Genomic DNA, 23,603 nt, shown 5'->3' on the forward strand with positions numbered 1-23,603 from the left:
AAAATTTAGCCAGATACTAGAGCTGGAGGAATATGCTTATATGTTACGTAGGCAAGACTCCCTATATGTGGAGTTGAAAGCGTCCTGGGAGTCTTTCATACAAGAAGAGTTCCAATATACACCTACAAATTCTTAGGTTTCTAGACAGAGTGTGTAGTGAGATGAGATACACTTTTAGCCATTTTTTTCAGTATCACTTGATGTACGCCGCAATACTTTCATACTTTTATGTATGTATGTTTCATTTATACCCCTTTGTCTCATGTTTTCTGTATATTTTGAATATGCGTTTTTCTCCGTTGTTTTATATTAGCAATGTCATGAAAGCACAGATTGTCAAGTGCATTTGTTTACTTTCTTTGTAAAATTGATTACTATCTGTAATGCTTCATCTTATTTTACCAATAAAGCTGATTTAAAAAAAAAAAAAAAAAAACTTCAAGTACACAGGACAAAATTTACAAACACATACAGGAGGAATTGAGGGCCCTATTCCCATGGGAACTTACAATCTAGAAGGGTAGGGGGTTGAGAAACAGGAGGTGAGGACTGCAAGATTGAGAAAGATGTTAATACAGAGTTAGAGGAGGGAAATGTTGTTAGGTAAGAGAAATATTATTGAGTTGGGTGGTAAGCTTCCCTGAACAGAAAAGTCTTCAGAGAGCATTTAAAGGAAGAAAGATTAGGGCAAAGCCTGACAGCACGAGGGAGAGTGTTCCAGAGGGTAGGTGCTGCATGACAGAAGTCCCGCAGTCTAGCATGAGAAGAGGTGATAGCCGCAGATGCAAGGAGCAGGTCATTGTTGGATCTTGGCGGGCTGGAGTATACTTGTTGATTAGAGAGGATAGGTAGAGGGGAGTGGTGTTGGTGAGCGCTTTGTATACAAGGGTGAGACTTTTGAATTTAATTCTGCTGTGTATGGGGAGCCAATGAAGGGACTCACAGAAAGGTGCAGCAGAAAAAGAGCGACGGGAAAGGTGGATCAGCCTGGCAGAGGCATTTAGTATGGAATAAAGGGGGGGAGATGCAGGAAAGAGGAAGGCCAGTAAGTAGGGTATTGCAGTAGTCAAGTCGGGAAATAACAAGGGAGTGGATTACTTGCTTTGTGCTGTTAGCGCACAGGAAAGGTTGAATCTTTGAAATGTTACGTAGATGATTGCGGCAGGATGTAGAAAGCGATTGGATATGGGAGGCGAAGGATAGATTTGAGTCAAGTGTAACTCTGAGGCAGCGGACTTGGTGCGATGGGGAAATGGTAACACCGTCAACAGGGATAGAGAAGTCACAAGTCTGCGTAGAGCTTGAGGAGGGGATAAGAAGGAGCTCAGTCTTGGACATGTTAATCTTTAGGTGGTGAGAGGCCATCCAGGAAGAAATACCAGATAGGCAAATGACACAGAAAAAGACCTGTGAGAAAGATAAGAGTGAATCCAGGAAAGGGCAGTTTCACAGAGGCCAAAAGAGCTAAGGATCTGTAGGAGGAGGGGGTGGTCAACTGTGTCGAAGGCAGCTGAGAGGTCAAGTAAGATGAGTATACAGTAGTGTCCAATATATATTGCAGGTTGGTGTTGGGATGTTGCTTCGGATAGTACGTGTTTTGTTTAAGAAGTAGTCTGCCAGGTCTTGAGCACTAAAGACAGATGGATGGGGTGGAGCAGGAGTGTAGAGGAGAGAGTTAAAGGTGGAGAAGAGTCATTTAGGGTTTGAGGAAAGAGTAGATATAAGAGAAGAGAAGTAGGTTTGCTTGGTGAAGGGCAGAAGTGTATGAACAAAGAATAAACTTATAGTGTATGAAGTCAGGTTCAGAGTGAGTTTTCCTCCAGACACGCTCAGCAGTATGGGAGCATTTTTGCAAATAGCATTTTTGCTGAAAGTGCCAGGGCTGCAACTGACGGCATGATGTTTTGCGCAGCTGGGGAGGTGCAAGTGTGTCTAGTGTAGAGGACAGCGTTTTGTTATAGTGGGCTGTTGCGAGATCAGGGCAGGTTATAGTGGAAGTGTGAGGAAGGAGATCTTGAATAATTTTTGTAAATTGGAGCGGATCCATAGCATGTAGATTTCTACAGGTGCGGGGGTGGGATGGAGGAGTGGGTTTAGCTGTTGCATTAATATTATAGGTGACCAGGTGATGGTCAGAAATGGGAAAAGGGTGACAGGTGAGGTCAGATACAGAACAGAGGTAGGAAAATACCAGGTCGATGGAATGTCCATCACGGTGGGTAGGGAATAGGGTGGATTGTGAGAGCCCGAAGGACGATGTGAGTAAAAGAAGTTTAGAGGCAGGAGGGGCAGACGGGTTGTCAATGTGAATGTTGAAGTCCACAAGAATTAGGGTTGGTATATTTGTAGAGAGAAAGTTAGGAAGCCAGGTGGCAAAGTTGTCAAGGATAATAATCATGTATGCAAAACACTATTAAAGTAGTAAATGAAAGCTGATAACATAACCCCTAAATTGCTGGAAAGACCTCAAACAGATTGCATAGCAGAGTATTGTAGCCCTCTTTGACAGCCAATATTCACATTTACTAATGGTAGCCTAGATTCATTAAAGGGACAGTCTAAAATAGAATTGTTATTGTTTTAAAAGATAATCCCTTTTTATTAGCCATTCCCCAGTTTTGCACAACCAACACAGTTATATTAATACACTTTTTGCCTCTGTGATAACCTTGTATCTAAGCCGCTTCTGACAGCCCCCCTGATCACATGACTTTTTATTTATTATCTATTGACTTGCATTTAGTTTTGTGTTGTGTTAACTCTTAAATAACTCCCCGAGCGTGAACACCTTGTTATCTATATGGCCCATGAACTAGCAGTCTCCTTTTTTCTTTCTTTCATAATTTAGAAAGAGCATGCAATCTTAAATAATCTTAAACAACTTTCCAGTTTACTTCTATTATCTAATTTGCTCCATTCTCTTGATATTCTTTGTTGAAAAGCATATCTAAATAGGCTCAGCAGCTGCTGATTGGTGGCTGCAAATAGATGCCTTGTGTGATTGGCTCACCAAAGTGCATTGCTATTTCTTCAACAAAGGATATCTAAAGAAAGATATTAAAAAATAGAAGTAAATTGAAATGTTGTTTAAAATTGTATTCTCTATCTGAATCATTAAAGAACATTTTTGGGTTTCCCTTTAAGCCCATATTTTTAACCCTAGAGACAACAGAACATTTTGAACTCAGTACTTTTGAAAGAATGTTCCCCATACGTGCTCACAATAAAAAAAAGGGTTTACAATCCATGCAGTTTAATCTTATTAAAGAAGAGTGGACATCCAAAATGATATCTTCTCTACTGTATAACAAAATACATTTTACATCCTAATGGATGTCCTCATAACCATTTTAGATAACTGAACTGCTGTCCTACTTCATAATGCAAAATCCTTTGTGCAGGAAAATCAGTGACTATGACCTTTGTGCCGGAGCTAGTAACATCTGGCTAGACTCCTTCATAGAGTCCTTTTCCTATCCAATTAGTCAATCTTTTTTCTCTATTTATTTTATCAATTATTGCTTAGCACATATTCTCCATCTCATTATTTTATCATTTGAAGTCAAAAGTCTTTTTATTTTTAATTTAGACATCATCATAGGTCAGTCCACTATGGCACGTAAATTCCATATTTTGCTTGCATAGCAGAGGAAAGTGTAGCCCATTCCTTTTTTCTGCGTCACTTCCTCTATCCTCATGTGTCTTTACTATCTACATAGAAATGACTGGGCTTTTCCAATTCTTCTACAAATCTTATTTCTGTTCTGAATATGTTTGTTCACACACAAGGTAATTTTCCCTAGTTTTTATCTTCCCTTCTATTGTTGTGATTTCCATACGTCTTCAACAAAAGTATTGAAAGGTCAAACTGAAATGTGCATGAGCGCATTTCAATTTGAAATAGATTTTTTTAAATGCTTCTAGTAAACGTTACTGTTTTTCAAAGGCATATGCACATATCCTGTGAGAGCCGTCCGCCATTATTTTAACACCATGCCTGCTCAGAAAGTTGGCAGTGGTGTGTCTTGTTTCTGTGAAGACCTCATTTTTGTCATACAAGCCACTGTTTACTCTCAGAAAAGGTGTGGTGTTTCAATACTGGAGCATGGGCCCTTACAGGATATGTGCGTATGCTGCAAAAAAAAAATCAGTAATAACTTTTACTAGACGCATTTTTTCTATTGGAAGTATATTGCAAACATTTTCTGTTTCAAATGCACCCATGCAATAATTATCACTGTCCTATACCGACACCAAACCTCTAAGTATGTGGATTAGGAAACTCACAATTTTCAGAATCAAATAACAGCAGGCAAGGTAAATAAAGTTTTTACTATCCCTTAATTAATCTAATTTTGATGTATATAAGGGATCTTTCACCTTTGTGAGGGACTTCTTAAAAGAGCAAACCAATTGATATCTATAATAGTTGTGTACAACAGCCATATACTATCACAGTCCTTATCCCTGTAATACTGTCCATACTAGAGTCAATTTTGCATTCATTTCTCTGTTAAGGACCTGTATTTCATGGGGAAAAAATGATTTGTCAACAGGCAGTTCTACCCTCTCTTATGATACTCTGCACTGCTGTGGTGCAGACCCAATCTTGAAAGGACAAAATCCTGAAAATCAAGCATAAGAAATAACATTTTTAAACATATTTGTTGGAAAGCAAACTAACAGTAAGTTGGCCTTAAGGCACGATTGCTCATTGGCTGATAAGAAGAGGATCTCCTACTGTTATATTGATGAACACAGTAACACATTGTAGGCATAAAAATATAAATTCCTCAGTACAAGAACATCTCTTATGTACAAGAAATCTAATAGATTTTGAAATACTGTACCTTCTTTAAGAGAAAACAAAGAAAAAATCTACTGCTTAATTCAGTCATGAGGAATGTGATTGAGGAGATATTTGTACTTCCTATTAAAACCCATTCTGCAGTGTTATGACATTAAATGGACAGTCTACTCAAAGATAAACTTTCATGATTCAGATAGGGCATGTCATTTTAAACGACTTTCCAATTTACTTTTATCATCAAATGTGCTTTGTTCTCTTGGTATTCTTAGTGAAAGCTAAACCTAGGTAGGCTCATAAGATAATTTCTAAGTCCTTGAAGGCCGCCTCTTATCACATGCTTTTTTATTTGCTTTTCACAACAGAGGAGTGCTAGTTCATGTGAGCCATATAGATAACATTGTGATCACGCCTGTGGCTTGTGGCAGACACTGCACTAATTGGCTAAAATGCAAGTCATTAGATAATAAATAAAATGTCATGTGATCAGGGGGCTGTCAGAAGATGCTTAGAAATAAGTTAATCACTGAGGTAAAAAGTATATTAATATAAAGTGTTGGTTATGCAAAACGGGGGAATGGATAATAAAGGCATTATCTATCTTTTTAAACAATACAAATTCTGGTGTAGACTGTCCCTTTAAGACCCACCCTTTCGTGGTTTGAAGTGTTCCTTGTGCTCTGGGTTTCTTTTTGCCTTTTCTACTCTGCCTTCATTTGGCTAAATAATGCAAAAGGAGAAAACGTATGTGGGAGTGTGAGGGGTCTCCAGCTCAATAAATTTTTGAAGTTTCTGCCTTTCCCCTTGTGATGTCTTCATGTTAATACACTTGTAATAAATCATCTGCTTCACACATTGTCACTTAGAACACAAGGAGAGTCAAGGTGCAAACAAAAGTCCTGTTTTTACTCATCTTCACGCAGTAACATATTGCATTATGGGGAGGTGCACATCAGCTCCTCTTGATAGTGGAAAAAGTTTACATTTCAGGGGAAAGTGTGCAGTGCAAATAATGAATGCAACATTTTATGGGTGATTTAAAGTGAAGGTCAATTTCGATGAATTAGTGCCCAGTTTGTAATAAACCTATTAAAAACAAGGGAACTTTAATTCATCAAAATTGACATTTCAATCCTTTACTTTTAATCCTGAAAGCCGCTCCAGCGATTCCATCGGCCGTCAGAAAGCCTCTTCATATGTCAGAAATGACTAATCCTGCTTCCTCCAATCAAGGCTTTCCCCCCGGGGGATTATGGCCTGATGCAACACTGTGATTGGAGAAAGCCGGATTCGTCATTTTGGACCCGCGAAGAGGGCTTGCGACTGGCAGAGGAAGCGCTGCAGCGGCTGTCAGCGTTAAAAGGTAAGTTTTTGAAGAAAAGAAGTGAAATGTCAATTTTGATGAATTAAAATGCCCTTGTTTTTAATAGGATTATTAAAAACCAGGCACTAATTCATCAAAATTGACCTTCACTTTAATTTTGTCATTTAAAAACTTTTTAATTAAGTGAAAATTTGAATCAATAACTTGTAAAATTTTGAGATGCTTTCTCTTATATCAACAGACTATATTTCAAAGCACAATGTTATTCTAAAATGCTATATTGAAACCATATGTGACAGAAAGACACATGGGGGCATATCTATCAAGCCGTCAACTTTGTTGCACTCGACGGCACCAATACGCTCGCCTAACATCACGGCCGCGGACCTGAATACGATCTCCATATTTATAAAAAAAGCTGCGCACCAAGTACGGGACAATGAGCAGCGGACTGTTCACTAACAGTCATGAATCTCGCTGCTATTCTGCTTTTTAACAACTTTATTTCCTGTCACTAAACGCTGCCACTGTACTAAAATGTTTAACCCCTATCCCGCCGCTCCTGGACCCCACCGCAACTAAATAAAAGTATTGACCCTTATCCCGCCGCTCACGGACCCCGCCGCAACTAAATAAAAGTATTAACCCCTATCCCGCCGCTCCCGGACTCCACAGCAACTAAATAAAATTATTAACCCCCTATCCTGCCGCTCCCGGACCCCACCGCAACTAAATAAACGTATTAAGCCCTAAACCCCTGGCCTCCCACATCACTACCACTAACTAAACCTATTAACCCCTAAACTGCCAGCCACCGACATCGGCATAAACTAAATTAAGCTATTAACCCCTAAACCTAACAACCCGCTATCTTTACATTAAAATTACAACATCCCTATCTTAACATAAATTAAAACTTACCTGTAGAATTAAATTAAACTATATTAAACTATTAATTAACCTACCCTAACTATTATACTAAAATTACATTAAACTACTAATTAAATTAACTATATTACATATTAAAAATACCCTAAACCTACTCAAATTATTTAAATCTAAAATGAAAAATTGGCAAAAAATTAAAAAAAATAAACGATAAGTTACAAAAAATAAAAAACACTAAATTACGAAAAAACAAACAAACCACAGTATCAAAAATAAAAAAGAATTACACCTAATCTAATAGCCCTATTAAAATATTAAAGCCCCCAAAATAAAAAAAACCTAGCTTACAATAAACTACCAATGGCCCTTAAAAGGCATTGCCCCAAAATAAATCAGCTCTTTTACCTTAAAGAAAAATACAAACACCCCCAACAGTAAAACCCACCACCCACACAACCAACTCCTCCCAAATAAAAACCCTATCTAAAAAACCCTAAGCTCCCCATTGCCCTGAAAAGGGCATTTGTATGGGCATTGCCCTTAAAAAGGGCATTTAGCTCTTTTACATGAATATATTTTAATTTATTAGTTTGCCTCCTTTTCATGTAATTTAGTGCTGAAAATTCAGAATTTCTAGTACTCACAACTGGAAAGGCTCCCTGCAATTTTCTTAAGGCTAGCCCTAGTACATATATTTCCCTAATTGGCTTTAACAGATAAGAAATGTAAAACAATGCATTTTATACTAACATAATAGCAGTGACTAGCTAGTATTTAGGCTCAAGCTAGACCCAAATAAGCCAAGTAGAGGGCAGAGTTTCACTATTAAAAACAATTGCAGTAGAAATGTCTTGTAATTACAAGGTGTTTACTGTCCCTTTAATTCTTAAGGTCTGACTTTCTTCTTATAGGGAGAGCTTGGATTGCCTGGTCCACCCGGAGTTGATGGAGCAGAGGTAAAGAGTTTTATACAATATGTTACACTGTAAATAATGTTAAACTCTAGAGAATAGGTTAAACAATTCAAAATTATAAAAGAGGAGGATATTTCCTCCTCCAAAGAATTTACAATGTAGAGTATTGACCATACAGAGCTGTATAATATCAATGAAAACCGCTACAGCCATAGACAAATGGCCAGGCCAAGAGAGTTCAGTAAATTACACATACAATAGGACTTGCAGCCTAATATGTCACATAATGTGATAATCAGTGATCCCCTCAAATCTTGGGTAACTCCTCAGTCAACCAATCATATACTGACTGTGCTGTATTGAAAGGATATTTGTACATTTTCATATTATAAATAGATTGGTGCCTCCGATTATCAGTTTTACCTTCTGAATTATATTAATTTGTTTATAGTTCCTTTACTTCATCATTTGAAATAGCTGTTATTAAAACTGCTTCTAATCTTAAAAAGTACTGCAGTATTGTCTATAGGAAATATATGTAAACAAGAGAAAGAGCTCCTGCAGATACTTTGAATACATTGAACTAAGCAATACGCTCGCCGTATTCAGCATTGCACCAGCAGCTCACAAGAGCTGATGGTGCAACACTGCCCCCTGCAGACTTGCGCAGGGGGGTGTCAATCAACTCGATCGGGTTGATTTTCGGCGATGTCTGTCCGCGTGCTCAGAGCAGGTCTTTGTGACTGCTGCTTCATAACTGCTGTTTCTGTTGAGTCTAATGACTCGCCAGAAACACGGGGCATCAAGCTCCATACGGAGCTTGATACATATGCCCCATTGTCCCTTTACAATTACTATTGTTTCCTGTTTGGCTGAGTTCTCTTTACTAATGATATTGTTTCCTGATTTTATGAAAATCTTAAAGTAGTGTTCAAATCACTCTTTTAACCCCTTAATGACCGGACCATTTTTCAATTTTCTTACCCTTAATGACAAGGGCTATTTTTACATTTCTGCAGTGTTTGTGTTTAGCTGTAATTTTCCTCTTACTCGTTTACTGCACCCACACATATTATATACCGTTTTTCTCGCCATAAAATGGACTTTCTAAAGATACCATTATTTTCATCATATCTTATAATTTACTAAAAAAAAAAAAGATAAAATATGAGGAAAAAATGGAAAAAAACACGTTTTCTAACTTTGACCCCCAAAATCTGTTACACATCTACAATCACCAAAAAACACCCATGCTAAATAGTTTCTAAATTTTGTCCTGAGTTTAGAAATACCCAATTTTTACATGTTCTTTGCTTTTTTTGCAATTTATGGAGCAATAAATACAAGTAGCACTTCGCTATTTCCAAACCACTTTTTTTCAAAATTAGCGCTAGTTACATTGGAACCCTGATATCTGTCAGGAATACCTGAATATCCCTTGACATGTATATATATTTTTTTAGAAGACAACCCAAAGTATTGATCTAGGCCCATTTTGGTATATTTCATGCCACCATTTCACCGCCAAATGCGATAAAAAAAAAAAAAAAGTTTATTTCACAAATTTGGTCACAAACTTTAGGTTTCCCACTGAAATTATTTACAAACAGCTTCTGCAATTATGGCACAAATGGTTGTAAATGCTTCTCTGGGATCCCCTTTTTTCAGAAATAACAGACTTATATGGCTTTGGGGTTGCTTTTTGGTAATTAGAAGGCAGCTAAATGCCGCTGCACACCACACGTGTTTTATGCCCAGGAGTGAACGGGTTAATTAGGGAGCTTGTAGGGAGCTTGTAGGGTTAATTTTAGCTTTAGTGTAGTGTAGTAGACAACCCCAAGTATTGATCTAGGCCCATTTTGGTATATTTTATGCCACCATTTCACCGCCAAATGCGAGCAAATAAAAAACAAAATTTACATTTTTCACAATTTTAGGTTTCTCACTGAAATTATTTACAAACAGCTTGTGTTATTATGGCAGAAATTGTTGTAAAAGCTTCTCTGGGATCCCCTTTGTTCAGAAATAGCAGACTTATATGGCTTTCGCGTTGCTTTTTGGTAATTAGAAGGCCGCTAAATGCTGCTGCGCACCACACGTGAATTATGCCCAGCAGTGAAGGGGCTAAATTAGGTAGCTTTTAGGGAGCTTGCAGGGTTAATTTTAGAGATCAGCCTCCCACCTTACACATCCCACCCCCTGATCCCTCCCAAACAGCTCTCTTCCCTCCCCCACCCCACAATTGTTACCGCCATCTTAAGTACTGCCAGAAAGTCTGCCAGTACTAAATAAGAGGTTTTTTTTTTTTTTAAATAAAAATAATAAAATCTTTTAGCTGGGATGGACCCCTGCCTTAGCCCCAACCTCCCTGATCCCCCCTCCTGCTCTCTAACCCTCTCCCCTACCTAATTACCGCCATCTTGGGTACTGGCAGCTGTCTGCCAGTACCCACTTTGGCCCCAAAAAACAAAGTATTTTTATTTTATTTTTCGATTAACTCTATCTGTAGTGTAGCAGCCCCTCCACAATACCCCCACAATAACCCCACCCCCCCTCCCCCTCCCAGATCCATTTATATTTGAAATTTTTTTTTTTACCTTTGCCTGGTTTTTTGCCCTCATTGGTGTCAGTGTGGCTAATGCGTGCACGCGCGCCTCGTGCATGTGTGCCTCGTGCACACGCACCGTGCACGCACACTATGTTCACGTGCACGCACGCGCGTCTCGTGCATGCGCACGCGCGCTCCCTCCCACTCGGACAACGGCACCATCACTACCGGTGCAGAGAGGGCCACAGAGTGGCTCTCTCTGCATCGGAGGCTTGTAAAGGGGTATTGCAGGATTGCAGGATGCCTCCATATTGAGGCATCACTGCAATACCCTCAAAACTGCTGGAAGCGATTGCGATCACTTCCAGCACTACCAGGTACGTCCATTGTCATTAACTGCTTGTTAATGCATGACGTACCTGGTACGTCAGTTGTCATTAAGGGGTTAAACAATGAAACATTTTCATAAATAAATTAAAATAGTCAGAATATTTGCAATTAAATAGTTTGAGCATTACAAAAATATGTATTAAAAAATAACACATAATAACAGGAAAGAATACAATTTTAAACAACTTTCTAATATACTTCTATTATCTCATTTGTTTAATTCTCTTGGTATAATTGATTGAATGAGCAGCAATGCACTGCTGGTTTCTAACTGAATACATGGGTGAGCCAATGACAATCGGTATATGTATGCAGCGACCAATCAGCAGTGAGAACCTAGGCTCTTTGCTGCTAATGATCTTTCCTAGATAAACCTTTCAACAAAGGATAACAAGAGAAGGAAGCAAGTTAAATAATAGAAGTAAATTGGAAAGTTGTTTAAAATTGTATGCTCTATCTGGCTAATGGAAGAAAATTTGGGGGTTTCATGTCCCTTTAAGTAATCATAAATACATTTGTGTGTAATTTGTTCTCATTTTCAATTGGCCTCTTATAATCCTGCTAAACTTCTGCTTCATTCATGTCATGCTGCAAAAGTGACTTAGCTAGGCTTACACATCAAACAGATACAATTTTAGTGAACTGAAATACTGTCAGTAAGAAAACCAATATATAGCTGAGGGAGATGGCAAACTCAAAATGGTCTAGGTCAGAATCCAGATCATTATGTACTGATTAATATGGGTGTTTTAAACAGTTAAATGGATCCTGTAATCTTTATTTTTGGCTAATTGGATAACAGTTGGTAACATTCATTAAACTAATGTTACATCTTTGTTCTAAGGGATTAAAAGGAGAATCTGGCACCACTGGGCAGCCTGGAATAAAGGGAGAAAAAGGAGACATTGGCTTGTCTGGTCCAGCAGTAAGTTTTCTAATATAGTACTACAGTCACGTGAATCTATCAAAAACATAACTCTCTTTGTATAGGTAAATATTGTTACTTTAATACTAATGTTTAGAAAACCACATGTATTTTGATTGGCACAATTTCTATAAACAAAGTCGCAAATAATGCTGCCAGATGGCGTAAGACACATACACGCTCTTGAGCTTATCCAAGAATTGCTCTTTAACAAAGGATACAAAAAACTAAGCAAAATTGATGATATAAGTAAATTGGAAAGTTGTTTAAAATGTCAGGCTCCATCCAATCAATTTAAGTTTAATTTTGACTTTACTGTCCCTTTAAGATTTAGGTCACATGACAAGTGAAATGTGCCTTTCCCCTCTGCCTAATAGGAACAGTGTAGGACCTTATCTATACTAAGAGTGCTAACAAATGTGTCAGAAAAGCTTAATAATAGTGACAGGTGGGGGGGTCATCATTTTCTTATAAAAAAATTCCCTTTTCCTTTTTTCATGCTATTAATGTACACTGTGCAAAGTATCTTTATTGTATTTAGCTAATACACCCTGATGTATCTGGACATATAATCTGAGGGGTATATTTTAAAGGGACACTCAAGTCAAAATTAAACTTCCTGATTCAGATAGAGCATGCAATTTTAAACAACTTTCCAATTTACTTACATTAACAAAATGTGCACAGTCTTTTTATATTTACACTTTTTGAGTCACCAACTCCTACTGAGCAAGTGCAAGAATTCACAGCATATATGTGTATGCATTTGTGATTGGCTAATGGCTGTCACATGGTACAGGGGGAGTGGAAATTCAGACTAAGTGCTATTGCATTGTCTTCTTATCATGCATTTGTTGATTATGCAAATGTACAGTGTTGACTGGTCCTTTAAGTAAAAAATGGAACTACGCATTAAAGACAGGAGTTTCTTCCAACAATATTTTTTACTAATTGAGGTTAAATGGTTTATATTCTAGCATATTTTACCAAATATTACAGAATAGGCTTGAAGTTTTTCTATTTATTGGGTATATACACATGATGTTAGGTATATGGTATAGCTAATATATAGTATGAATAATCTTCCATGTTTAGTAATCCATTAAAATATGCTGTGATCTAAGGCGTAGGACTAAGTAGTATTGTGCAATAGTTACCCAGAGGGCTTGTTATAGCTCTTAATAGGTGCAAGAAAGATCTGTCAGAAAAAGTTGTTCTACAGTTATTATTGGTGATGATTGCAAATTCTATTCAATTTTTTATTATTTTTTTTAATTTGACTTATATAAATAGAAAAAAAAAATATTAACCAAAATAGAAAAACAAAATCTTATCAATATGCCAAATTGAACGCACAGATCAGGTGCATGCCTCTGCATCCTCTTATGAAAGTTATGTACCTTAATAATACTTCAGATCAGATGCATGACCTTTATGGCAGCTGAATTCCCAAATTACCCTTCAGAACGAATGCCCAGCAAATTAAACCTCAGTTTATATGCTAGGACCCTGATACCCCATTTTCTAGTGAGATTTTTGATCAGATAAATGACCTCTGCACATTCTTCCATAGCAGCTATATGCCAAAGTGACCTTAGATTAAAAGCATAGTCCCTGAAGCCCCTTTCTGCATACCTGATTGAGATCTCAGATCAGATTGTGGTAAATGTAAAGCAAACTAATACCTTAAAGAAGGTGGAAAGGACAATATTGAAAGGGTTAGCAGAAGAGAAGGGCAGTACCAAAAGTCTAAAGCGCCCCATGTGTTTGATAGGCTGAAGTCACACACCTGTCACACATCCTGGTGCACTTGCACAATCTGCAATACCTACTGTTCCACTTCCGTTAAACTGTTAACTCTTATTGCGTTAAAGCACCCTCAAACTCAGCAAACAGACACTATTTATCAAACAGATATATATGTTCTGCTTTCTCACAGTTTAACAAATAATATGCTGCAGCCAGAACAATAAATCATTGTGACAAAAGGTGTAGCATTTCTGTATTACCAGTGCCTAGGGGGCTAGCTATGTATATGAAGCCCCCGCCATGTGTCACACAAATGGGTCTTAATACCAGAAAGTACATAGGAGCCAGGTGTATTTCTATTAATTATTTTTGCATTTTAAATGCTATTCAGTAAGATACTATTTTATAGGGAGCTGGTGGCCCAAAAGGGGAGAAAGGAGAAGCTGGAATTTCTGAAACACAGGAGAAACTTGTAAGTCCTTAGGAACTACAAAGCCTCAGTCTTATCATTGTTATTGGTGATAAACTGTTTATCAGAATTGTGCAATGAAATATTAGATATTTTCCACATTTAATAAGAACTTTATATGCACTACTACGCAATATTGTGTTATAAACTACTAATACGCTGATTATTGATTCATTATTTGTGTGTATGGAATCATGACAAGTTTCAGATGCCTTACAGCCTGCATTACTAGCGTTTCACATTTAATGTACAATATGTCATGTATTTGGTATCTCACGCAACTAAAGACAGAAAATGGCAGAAATGCCTACAAACTAAACAATGAGAAATATAGGTCAATTAATGCTTAATACATTCTGAACATGATCTCGTCTATACAATGAGCCAACCTCACACCTCACCAACATTTATAAATGTAGGCAATTTTTTTATAGAATGAAGATAGTCATATGGATGTATAAAATGTGCTTTATAATATTATATATATGTGTGTGTGTGTGTTCGTTTTACATGTATATAGAATATTTATAATATATGTTCAAATCATTGTGTTGTAAATCTTTTTCTCAAAGATAATACCTGAAGCAGGACCTCCTGGACCCCCAGGCCCCCCAGGCCCATTGGTAAGTTATTAGAAGACTTTATATATTTTCTGAGACCCCAAATAAAGAAACAAAATGCTGCAATACACTGCACCATCTGCATTGCATTTATCACCCATACATCTATTATTCATATACTGTACACGCATATGAATTTAACTTTGCCAAGATTTTGTTTTTTTAAAAAGGTATAAAATATGTCAACTGTTTGCATTCATAAAAAATAACAGAAATAAAATGCAATTCTGTTTGCAAATATGTTTAATATAGTGTCTAGTCCCTAAAGAGATCTAAAAGTGTGGAAAGAAAAATCTCTAATATGTTAGAACATTTTATTATTGCACTATTCCTGCAAAAGAATTAAACACATCCTCAAAGATAGCTTCAGAGTAGCAATGTACTATTGTGAGATAGCTGAATATATCTGACGAGCCAGTGACAAGAGGCATATGTAGCCACCAATAACCATCTAGCTTCCATATATATATATATATATATATAGATATATGTACTATAATCACATTTGTAACGCGTCTTTCTGTGCCGCCAGTTGTGCACGCATCCTCAAAGGAATGTTGGCTGCGTGAGGCAGCCAAAAGAATGTTGGCTGAGCGAGGCAGCCAAAAGAATGTTGGCTGAGCGCGCAGCCAAAAGAATCTGCATCCAGGTGGATTCCGAAAACACGCAACCGCCCCGCACAAAATAATTAAAAAACACGTAACCGCCCACAAGAAATAAAAATAAAAACATGTAACCACCCACATGAAGTACAACAAAAAAAAATAACCTCCCGCACAAAGTATTAACAAATACTTAAACCGTCAACCCTCAAATCGCAAAATTATGAATTAATTAACCCCTAATCCACAAATAACATAATTAAAATATTAACCCCTAAGCCTCCAAGCCCCCACATCGCAATAAACCTATTTAACCTATTAACTCTTGAACCGTCAACCCCCCACATTGCAATAAACCTAATTAACCTATTAACCCTAACAGTAAAAAAAAACCACCCGCCAAACCCCTCAAAATAGAAAAAACCGAACACTTAAAAAAAACTAAACTACCCATTGCCCCTAAAGGAGCATTTGTATGGGCATTGCCCTTAAAAGGGCATTCAGCTTTTTTACAGTCCTTAAAAGGGCAATCAGCTCTTTTTCAAGCCCAAAAAAACCCTAATCTAAAAAAAACACCCCAAAAATTAAAATAAAAAAGCCTAAACCTAAACTCCAAATAGGTACTCAATGTTCCTGAAGTCTGGCGGAGAAGGTCTTCTTTCAGACTGATCCATCATCTTCTATCTTCATCCGGAGTGAGGTGCGGAGCTGTGTTCCTGATGCCTGGATCCTCAACGGCGGTGGTCCTCGGCAGCGTGGAGGCTCCTCTTCATGCTATCGTCCGTCGTACACTGAAGATTGAATGCAAGGTACCCCATATTTATTGGGGTACCTTGCATTCCTATTGGCTGATATTTTGAAATCAGCCAATAGGATGAGAGCTACTGAAATCTTATTGGCTGATTTGAACAGCCAATAGATTTTCAGTAGTTCTAATCCGATTGGCTGATTTCAAAATTTCAGCCAATAGGAATTCAAGGTACCCAAAATTGATTGTGGTACCTTGCATTCAATCTTCAGTGTATGACGGACATCGGATGAAGAGGAGCCTCCATGCTGCCGAGGAACAACGCTGCCGTGGATCCACGCATCGGGGAAGGCGGCTCTGCACCTCCGCTCCACGCTCCCTTCGTTATGGACGAAGATAGAAGATGATGGAGCCGTCTGGAAGAAGACCTTCTCTGCCGGACTTCAGGAACGATGAGTACCTATTTAGGGCTTAGTCTTAGGCTTTTTATTTTAATTTTTGGGGTGTTTTGTTTTAGATTAGGGTTTTTTGGGCTTGAAAAAGAGCTGATTTCCCTTTTAAGGGCAGTAAAAGAGCTAAATGCCCTTTTAAGGGCAATGCCCATACAAATGCCCCTTTTTTTAGTGTTAGGTTTTTTATTTTGGGGGTTTGGTGAGTGGGTGGTTTTTAATGTTAGGGGGGACTTAGTATTTTATAGAGGTAAAATAGCTGTTTAACTTAGGGGGTGTTTTTATTTTGCAGGAGAATTTTTATTTTTATAGGGATATTAGTTTAGGTTTACATTTTTTATTTTGGATAGCTTTGTTTAATTTTCTATAAATTTACTTTTTTTTTAATAACTTTAGCTTGGGGGTTTGTATTTTTTAAACATAGACTGCCCTCTGGGCAGGCTTATCACCTAGTATATATATATATATATATATATATATATGTATGTATGTATGTATGTATGTATGTATGTATGTATGTATGTATGTATGTATGTATGTATGTATGTATGTATGTATGTATGTATGTATGTATGTATGTATGTATGTATGTATGTATGTATGTATGTATGTATGTATGTATGTATGTATGTATGTATGTATGTATGTATGTATGTATGTATGTATGTATGTATATATATATATATATATGTAGCCCTCAGTTTACGCTGGGGTTAGGTTCCAGAAGGAATGGTTGTAAATCGAAACCGTTGTAAATTGAAACCCAGTTTATAATGTAAGTCAATGGGAAGTGAGGGAGATAGGTTCCAGGCCCCTCTCAAAATTGTCATAAGTAACACCTAATACATTATTTTTTAAAGCTTTGAAATGAAGGCTTTAAATGCTAAACAGCATTATAAACCTAATAAAATAATCACACAACACAGACTTCACTTGCATTTTTCTGCAAACAGTTCTTTCTATGCATTCCAATCTGGACTGATTTATAGACAGGAAGATATTGTTCCTTTGAAATCTGCTCGATAGCTCAGGTCTGGTTAAACCGATTAATTTCAGCTTGCTTGGCTTTGCTGCAACACAGACGGACAGCTCCACCTACTGGCTATTTTAATAAATGCACTGCTTCTCAATGCTTTTCAATAGCAGTCACATGACTGGAAAAAAGGTTGTTATTCTGAAACGGTGTAAATTGAACCGTTGTAAAACGAGGGCCACCTGTATATATATATATATGTATATATATATATATATATATATATATATATATATATATATATATATATATATATATATATATATATATATATATATATATATATAAAAGTTCAAAGTAGACAAGCACTCCAGAAATCTAGTTCCAATACCCAGGGTGCAACAGATAGGCAGTCTCAGGCCTCAAGTGGGCACTCCAGTTTTGGCATTAAAGTGGGCATTCCTGTTCCTGGCCCTATCGTTGGAATTATCTCCAATTCCAGCACTGTAATGAGTGCACCTACTCACCAATCCTGCTTCCAGTATCAGATCCTTTGGTGCCCTGTGTGATTGTCTGTTTCTTCAGCTATACCTAAGGGGTAGCTCCATTAAGAAGCCCATACAACTGACCCCTTTTAGTGCACAAGACAGCTTTAAGTCTGACACTGCCAAACCTCTGAACCCGTTCTGCTGAGCATTAACGCAGTCATAATATTGCAATATCGAACGCGTGATAACGTTAGTTTGCCACTTGCAATCTAGCCCTTTATGTTTTTATAATTATATATTATACACTCACACACACACATATATATATATATATATATATATATATATATATATATATATATATATATATATATATATATATATATATATATATATACAGGAAGTGCAGAATTATTAGGCAAGTTGTATTTTTGAAGATTAATTTTATTATTGAACAACAACTATGTTCTCAATGAACCCAAAAAACTAATTTAATATCAAAGCTGAATAGTTTTGGAAGTAGTTTTTAGTTTGTTTTTAGTTATAGCTATTTTAGGGGGATATCTGTGTGTGCAGGTGACTATTACTGTGCATAATTATTAGGCAACTTAACAAAAAACAAATATATACCCATTTCAATTATTTATTTTTACCAGTGAAACCAATATAACATCTCAACATTCACAAATATACATTTCTGACATTCAAAAACAAAACAAAAACAAATCAGTGACCAATATAGCCACCTTTCTTTGCAAGGACACTCAAAAGCCTGCCATCCATGGATTCTGTCAGTATTTTGATCTGTTCACCATCAACATTGCGTGCAGCAGCAACCACAGCCTCCCAGACACTGTTCAGAGAGGTGTACTGTTTTCCCTCCTTGTAAATCTCACATTTGATGATGGACCACAGGTTCTCAATGGGGTTCAGATCAGGTGAACAAGGAGGCCATGTCATTAGATTTTCTTCTTTTATACCCTTTCTTGCCAGCCACGCTGTGGAGTACTTGGACGCGTGTGATGGAGCATTGTCCTGCATGAAAATCATGTTTTTCTTGAAGGATGCAGACTTCTTCCTGTACCACTACTTGAAGAAGGTGTCTTCCAGAAACTGGCAGTAGGACTGGGAGTTGAGCTTGACTCCATCCTCAACCCGAAAAGGCCCCACAAGCTCATCTTTGATGATACCAGCCCAAACCAGTACTCCACCTTGCTGGCGTCTGAGTCGGACTGGAGCTCTCTGCCCTTTACCAATCCAGCCACGGGCCCATCCATCTGGCCCATCAAGACTCACTCTCATTTCATCAGTCCATAAAACCTTAGAAAAATCAGTCTTGCGATATTTCTTGGCCCAGTCTTGACGTTTCAGCTTGTGTGTCTTGTTCAGTGGTGGTCGTCTTTCAGCCTTTCTTACCTTGGCCATGTCTCTGAGTATTGCACACCTTGTGCTTTTGGGCACTCCAGTGATGTTGCAGCTCTGAAATATGGCCAAACTGGTGGCAAGTGGCATCTTGGCAGCTGCACGCTTGACTTTTCTCAGTTCATGGGCAGTTATTTTGCGCCTTGGTTTTTCCACACGCTTCTTGCGACCCTGTTGACTATTTTGAATGAAACGCTTGATTGTTCGATGATCACGCTTCAGAAGCTTTGCAATTTTAAGAGTGCTACATCCCTCTGCAAGATATCTCACTATTTTTGACTTTTCTGAGCCTGTCAAGTCCTTCTTTTGACCCATTTTGCCAAAGGAAAGGAAGTTGCCTAATAATTATGCACACCTGATATAGGGTGTTGATGTCATTAGACCACACCCCTTCTCATTACAGAGATGCACATCACCTAATATGCTTAATTGGTAGTAGGCTTTCGAGCCTATACAGCTTGGAGTAAGACAACATGCATAAAGAGGATGATGTGGTCAAAATACTCATTTGCCTAATAATTCTGCACTCCCTGTATAAAATAATGAAGAGTGCACTCGCCAGGACTTTTCAGAAATTTATTCCAAATATGTGAATGTTTTCGGGGGATTAGCCCCTTCCTCAGACATACAAAAATACAATATGTTGTATTTTTGTATGTCTGAGGAAGGGGCTAATCCCCCGAAAACGTTCACATATTTGGAATAAATTTCTGAAAAGTCCTGGCGAGTGCACTCTTCATTATTTTCTATTTGCCTATCTATATCTATATATATGTGTGTGTGTGTGAGTGTATAATATATAATTATAAAAACATAAAGGGCTAGATTGCAAGTGGCAAACTAACGTTATCACGCGTTCGATATTGCAATATTACGACTGTGTTAATGCTCAGCAGAACAGGTTCAGAGGTTTGGCAGTGTCAGACTTAAAGCTGTCTTGTGCACTAAAAGGGGCCAGTTGTATGGGCTTCTTAATGGAGCTACCCCTTAGGTATAGCTGAAGAAACAGACAATCACACAGGGCACCAAAGGATCTGATACTGGAAGCAGGATTGGTGAGTAGGTGCACTCATTACAGTGCTGGAATTGGAGATAATTCCAACGATAGGGCCAGGAGTAGGAATGCCCACTTTAAGGCCAAGACTGGAGTGCCCACTTGAGGCCTGAGACTGTAATGCCTACTTGAGGCTGAAGACTGGAATGCCCACTTAAGGCCAAAGACTGGAACAGGATACAGAAGCTGGGTGGACACCCACTGCAGAGTATGAGTACAAAAGCTGGATACTGGTATGAGGCAGATACTTTCTGCAGGGCTTGGAAGCAGGAACTGGAGACTGGCACTTGGCAGATACCCACTGCAGAGCTTGGGTACAGGAACTTGACGGACACTCTGTGAAGAGCTTGGATGCAGTAGCTGGAGATTGGCACTTGGCGTATAACCTCTGTAGAGCTTAAGTGCAGTGGCTTCAGACTGGCACTTGGCAGACACTCCCTGCAAAGCTTGAGTGCAGTAGCTGGAGACTGGCACTTGGCAGACACTCCCTGCAGAGCTTAGATGCAGTAGCTGGATAGAGGAACTTGGCAAGCACCCTTTGCAGAGCTAGGCATTGAAACAGGATACCAGTGCTTTGCAGGCCCCCTCTGCAGGACTTGGGTACAGGAGCAGGATACCAGAGAAGGCAGGATAGTGCCACAGGATAACAAGTAGCAGTGACAAGTAGTGATGTTGCGAATAGTTCGCCGGCGAATAGTTCACGGCGAACATAGCTTGTTCGCGTTTGCCGCGGACGGCGAACATATGCAATGTTCAGCCCGCCCCCTATTCGTCATCATTGAGTAAACTTTGACCCTGTACGTCACAGTCAACAGACACATTCCAGCCAATCAGCGGCAGACCCTCCCTCCCAGACCCTCCCACCTCCTGGACAGCATCCATTTTAGATTCATTCGGAAGCTGTATTCTTAGTGAGAGGAGGGACAGTGTAGCTGCTGCTGATTTAATAGGGAAATCGATAGCTAGGCTAGTGTATTCAGTGTCCACTACAGTCCTGAAGGACTCATCTGATCTCTGCTGTAAGGACAGCACCACAAAAAGCCCTTTTCTCTTGTTAAGTGTATTCAGTCCACGGGTCATCCATTACTTATGGGATTATATCTCCTTCCCAACAGGAAGTTGCAAGAGGATCACCCAAGCAGAGCTGCTATATAGCTCCTCCCCTCACATGTCATATCCAGTCATTCTCTTGCAACTCAACTAGATAGGTCGTTGTGAGAGGTCTGTGGTGTTTTTTATACTTAGTTTATTTCTTCAATCAAAAGTTTGTTATTTTAAATGGCACCGGAGTGTGCTGTTTGTTCTCAGGCAGTATTTAGAAGAAGAATCTGCCTGCGTTTTCTATGATCTTAGCAGAAGTAACTAAGATCCACTGGCTGTTCTCGCACATTCTGAGGAGTGGGGTAACTTTCAGAAAGGGAATAGCATGTGGGGAATCCTGCAAACAAGGTATGTGCAGTAAATTATTTTTCTAAGGAATGGAATTGACTAAGAAAATACTGCTGATGCCGATGTAATGTAAGTACAGCCTTAAATGCAGCAGCGACTGGTATCAGGCTGATGAATGTATGTACAATAAGTAATTTTCTAAGGAATGGAATTTGACTAAGAAAATACTGTTAATACTGAAGTATTGTATAAGCCTTAACTGCAGTAGAAGCGACTGGTAGCAGGCTTCTAATAACACTACCTAACTTTTAAAGTGTATGTTTCAAAACGTTTACTGGCATGTTATTCGTTTTTTGTGAGGTACTTTGGTGATAAATCTTTTGGGGCATGATTTTCCACATGGCTGTTGTTTATTTCTATATAGAAACGATTAACTGAGGTTTCCCACTGTTGTAATAGGAGTGGGAGGAGCCTATTTTAGCGCTTTTTTGCGCAGTAAAAATTCCGTTTCAGTCTTCCTGCTTCTTCCTCCTTGATCCAGGACGTCTCTAGAGAGCTCAGGGGTCTTCAAAAGTCATTTTGAGGGAGGTAATCAGTCACAGCAGACCTGTGACAGTGTGTTTGACTGTGATAAAAACGTTAATTGTTAAATTGATTATCCGTTTTTGGGTATTAAGGGGTTAATCATCCATTTGCTAGTGGGTGCAATACTTTTCTAACTTAATACATTTACTGTGAAAATTTGGTTGCTATAACTGATTTGGTTCATTGTTATTTCAACTGTGACGTTTTTTTGTGCTTCTTAAAGGCGCAGTAGCGTTTTTTATATTGCTTGTAAATTTATTTGAAAGGATTTTCCAAGCTTGCTAGTCTCATTGCGAGTCTGTTTAAACATGTCTGACACAGATGAATCTGTTTGTTCACTATGTTTGAAGGCCAATGTGGAGCCCCACAGAAATATGTGTACTAAATGTATTGATGTTACTTAGAATAAAAGTCAATCTATAGCTGTAAAGAAATTATCACCAGACAACGAGGGGGAAGTTATGCCGACTAACTCTCCTCATGTGTCAGTACCTTCGCCTCCCGCTCAGGAGGAGCGTGATATTGTGGCGCCAAGTGCATCAGAGAGGCCCATACAAATCACTTTGCAAGACATGGCTGCTGTTATGACAGAGGTATTATCTAAATTGCCTGAATTAAGAGGCAAGCGCGATAGCTCTGGGTTAAGGACAGAGCGCGCTGATGATGTGAGAGCCATGTCTGATACTGCGTCACAATTTGCAGAACATGAGGACGGAGAGCTTCATTCTGTGGGTGACGGATCTGATCCAGGGAGACCGGATTCAGAGATTTCTAATTTTAAATTTAAGCTTGAGAACCTCCGCGTATTGCTAGGGGAGGTATTAGCGGCTCTGAATGATTGTAACACGGTTGCAATTCCAGAGAAAGTATGTAGGTTGGATAGATACTTTGCGGTACCGGTGTGTACTGACGTTTTTCCTATACCTAAAAGGCTTACAGAAATTATTAGCAAGGAGTGGGATAGACCCGGTGTGCCCTTTTCCCCACCTCCGATATTTAGAAAAATTTTCCCAATAGACGCCACCACACGAGACTTATGGCAGACGGTCCCTAAGGTGGAGGGAGCAGTTTCTACTTTAGCTAAGCGTACCACTATCCCGGTGGAGGATAGTTGTGCTTTTTCGGATCCAATGGATAAAAAATTAGAAGGTTACCTTAAGAAAATGTTTGTTCAACAAGGTTTTATCTTACAGCCCCTTGCATGCATTGCACCTGTCACTGCTGCTGCGGCATTCTGGTTTGAGTCTCTGGAAGAGGCC

At 38.5% G+C, this 23,603-nt stretch overlaps 1 protein-coding gene across 1 annotated transcript in view; it reads left to right on the forward strand.

Annotated features, from left to right (window-relative positions):
- Positions 1-23,603, forward strand: part of COL23A1 (collagen type XXIII alpha 1 chain) — a 267,708-nt gene that overhangs the window by 194,398 nt on the left and 49,707 nt on the right. Inside the window, exons 16-19 of the mRNA XM_053717243.1 lie at positions 7,931-7,975; positions 11,716-11,796; positions 13,955-14,017; positions 14,587-14,637. Coding sequence (XP_053573218.1) covers positions 7,931-7,975; positions 11,716-11,796; positions 13,955-14,017; positions 14,587-14,637 — 240 coding nt within the window. The remainder of the gene's footprint in view (positions 1-7,930; positions 7,976-11,715; positions 11,797-13,954; positions 14,018-14,586; positions 14,638-23,603) is intronic.

Source organism: Bombina bombina, chromosome 6 (assembly GCF_027579735.1).
Source record: "Bombina bombina isolate aBomBom1 chromosome 6, aBomBom1.pri, whole genome shotgun sequence".
Classification (NCBI taxonomy): Eukaryota; Metazoa; Chordata; class Amphibia; order Anura; family Bombinatoridae; genus Bombina; species Bombina bombina.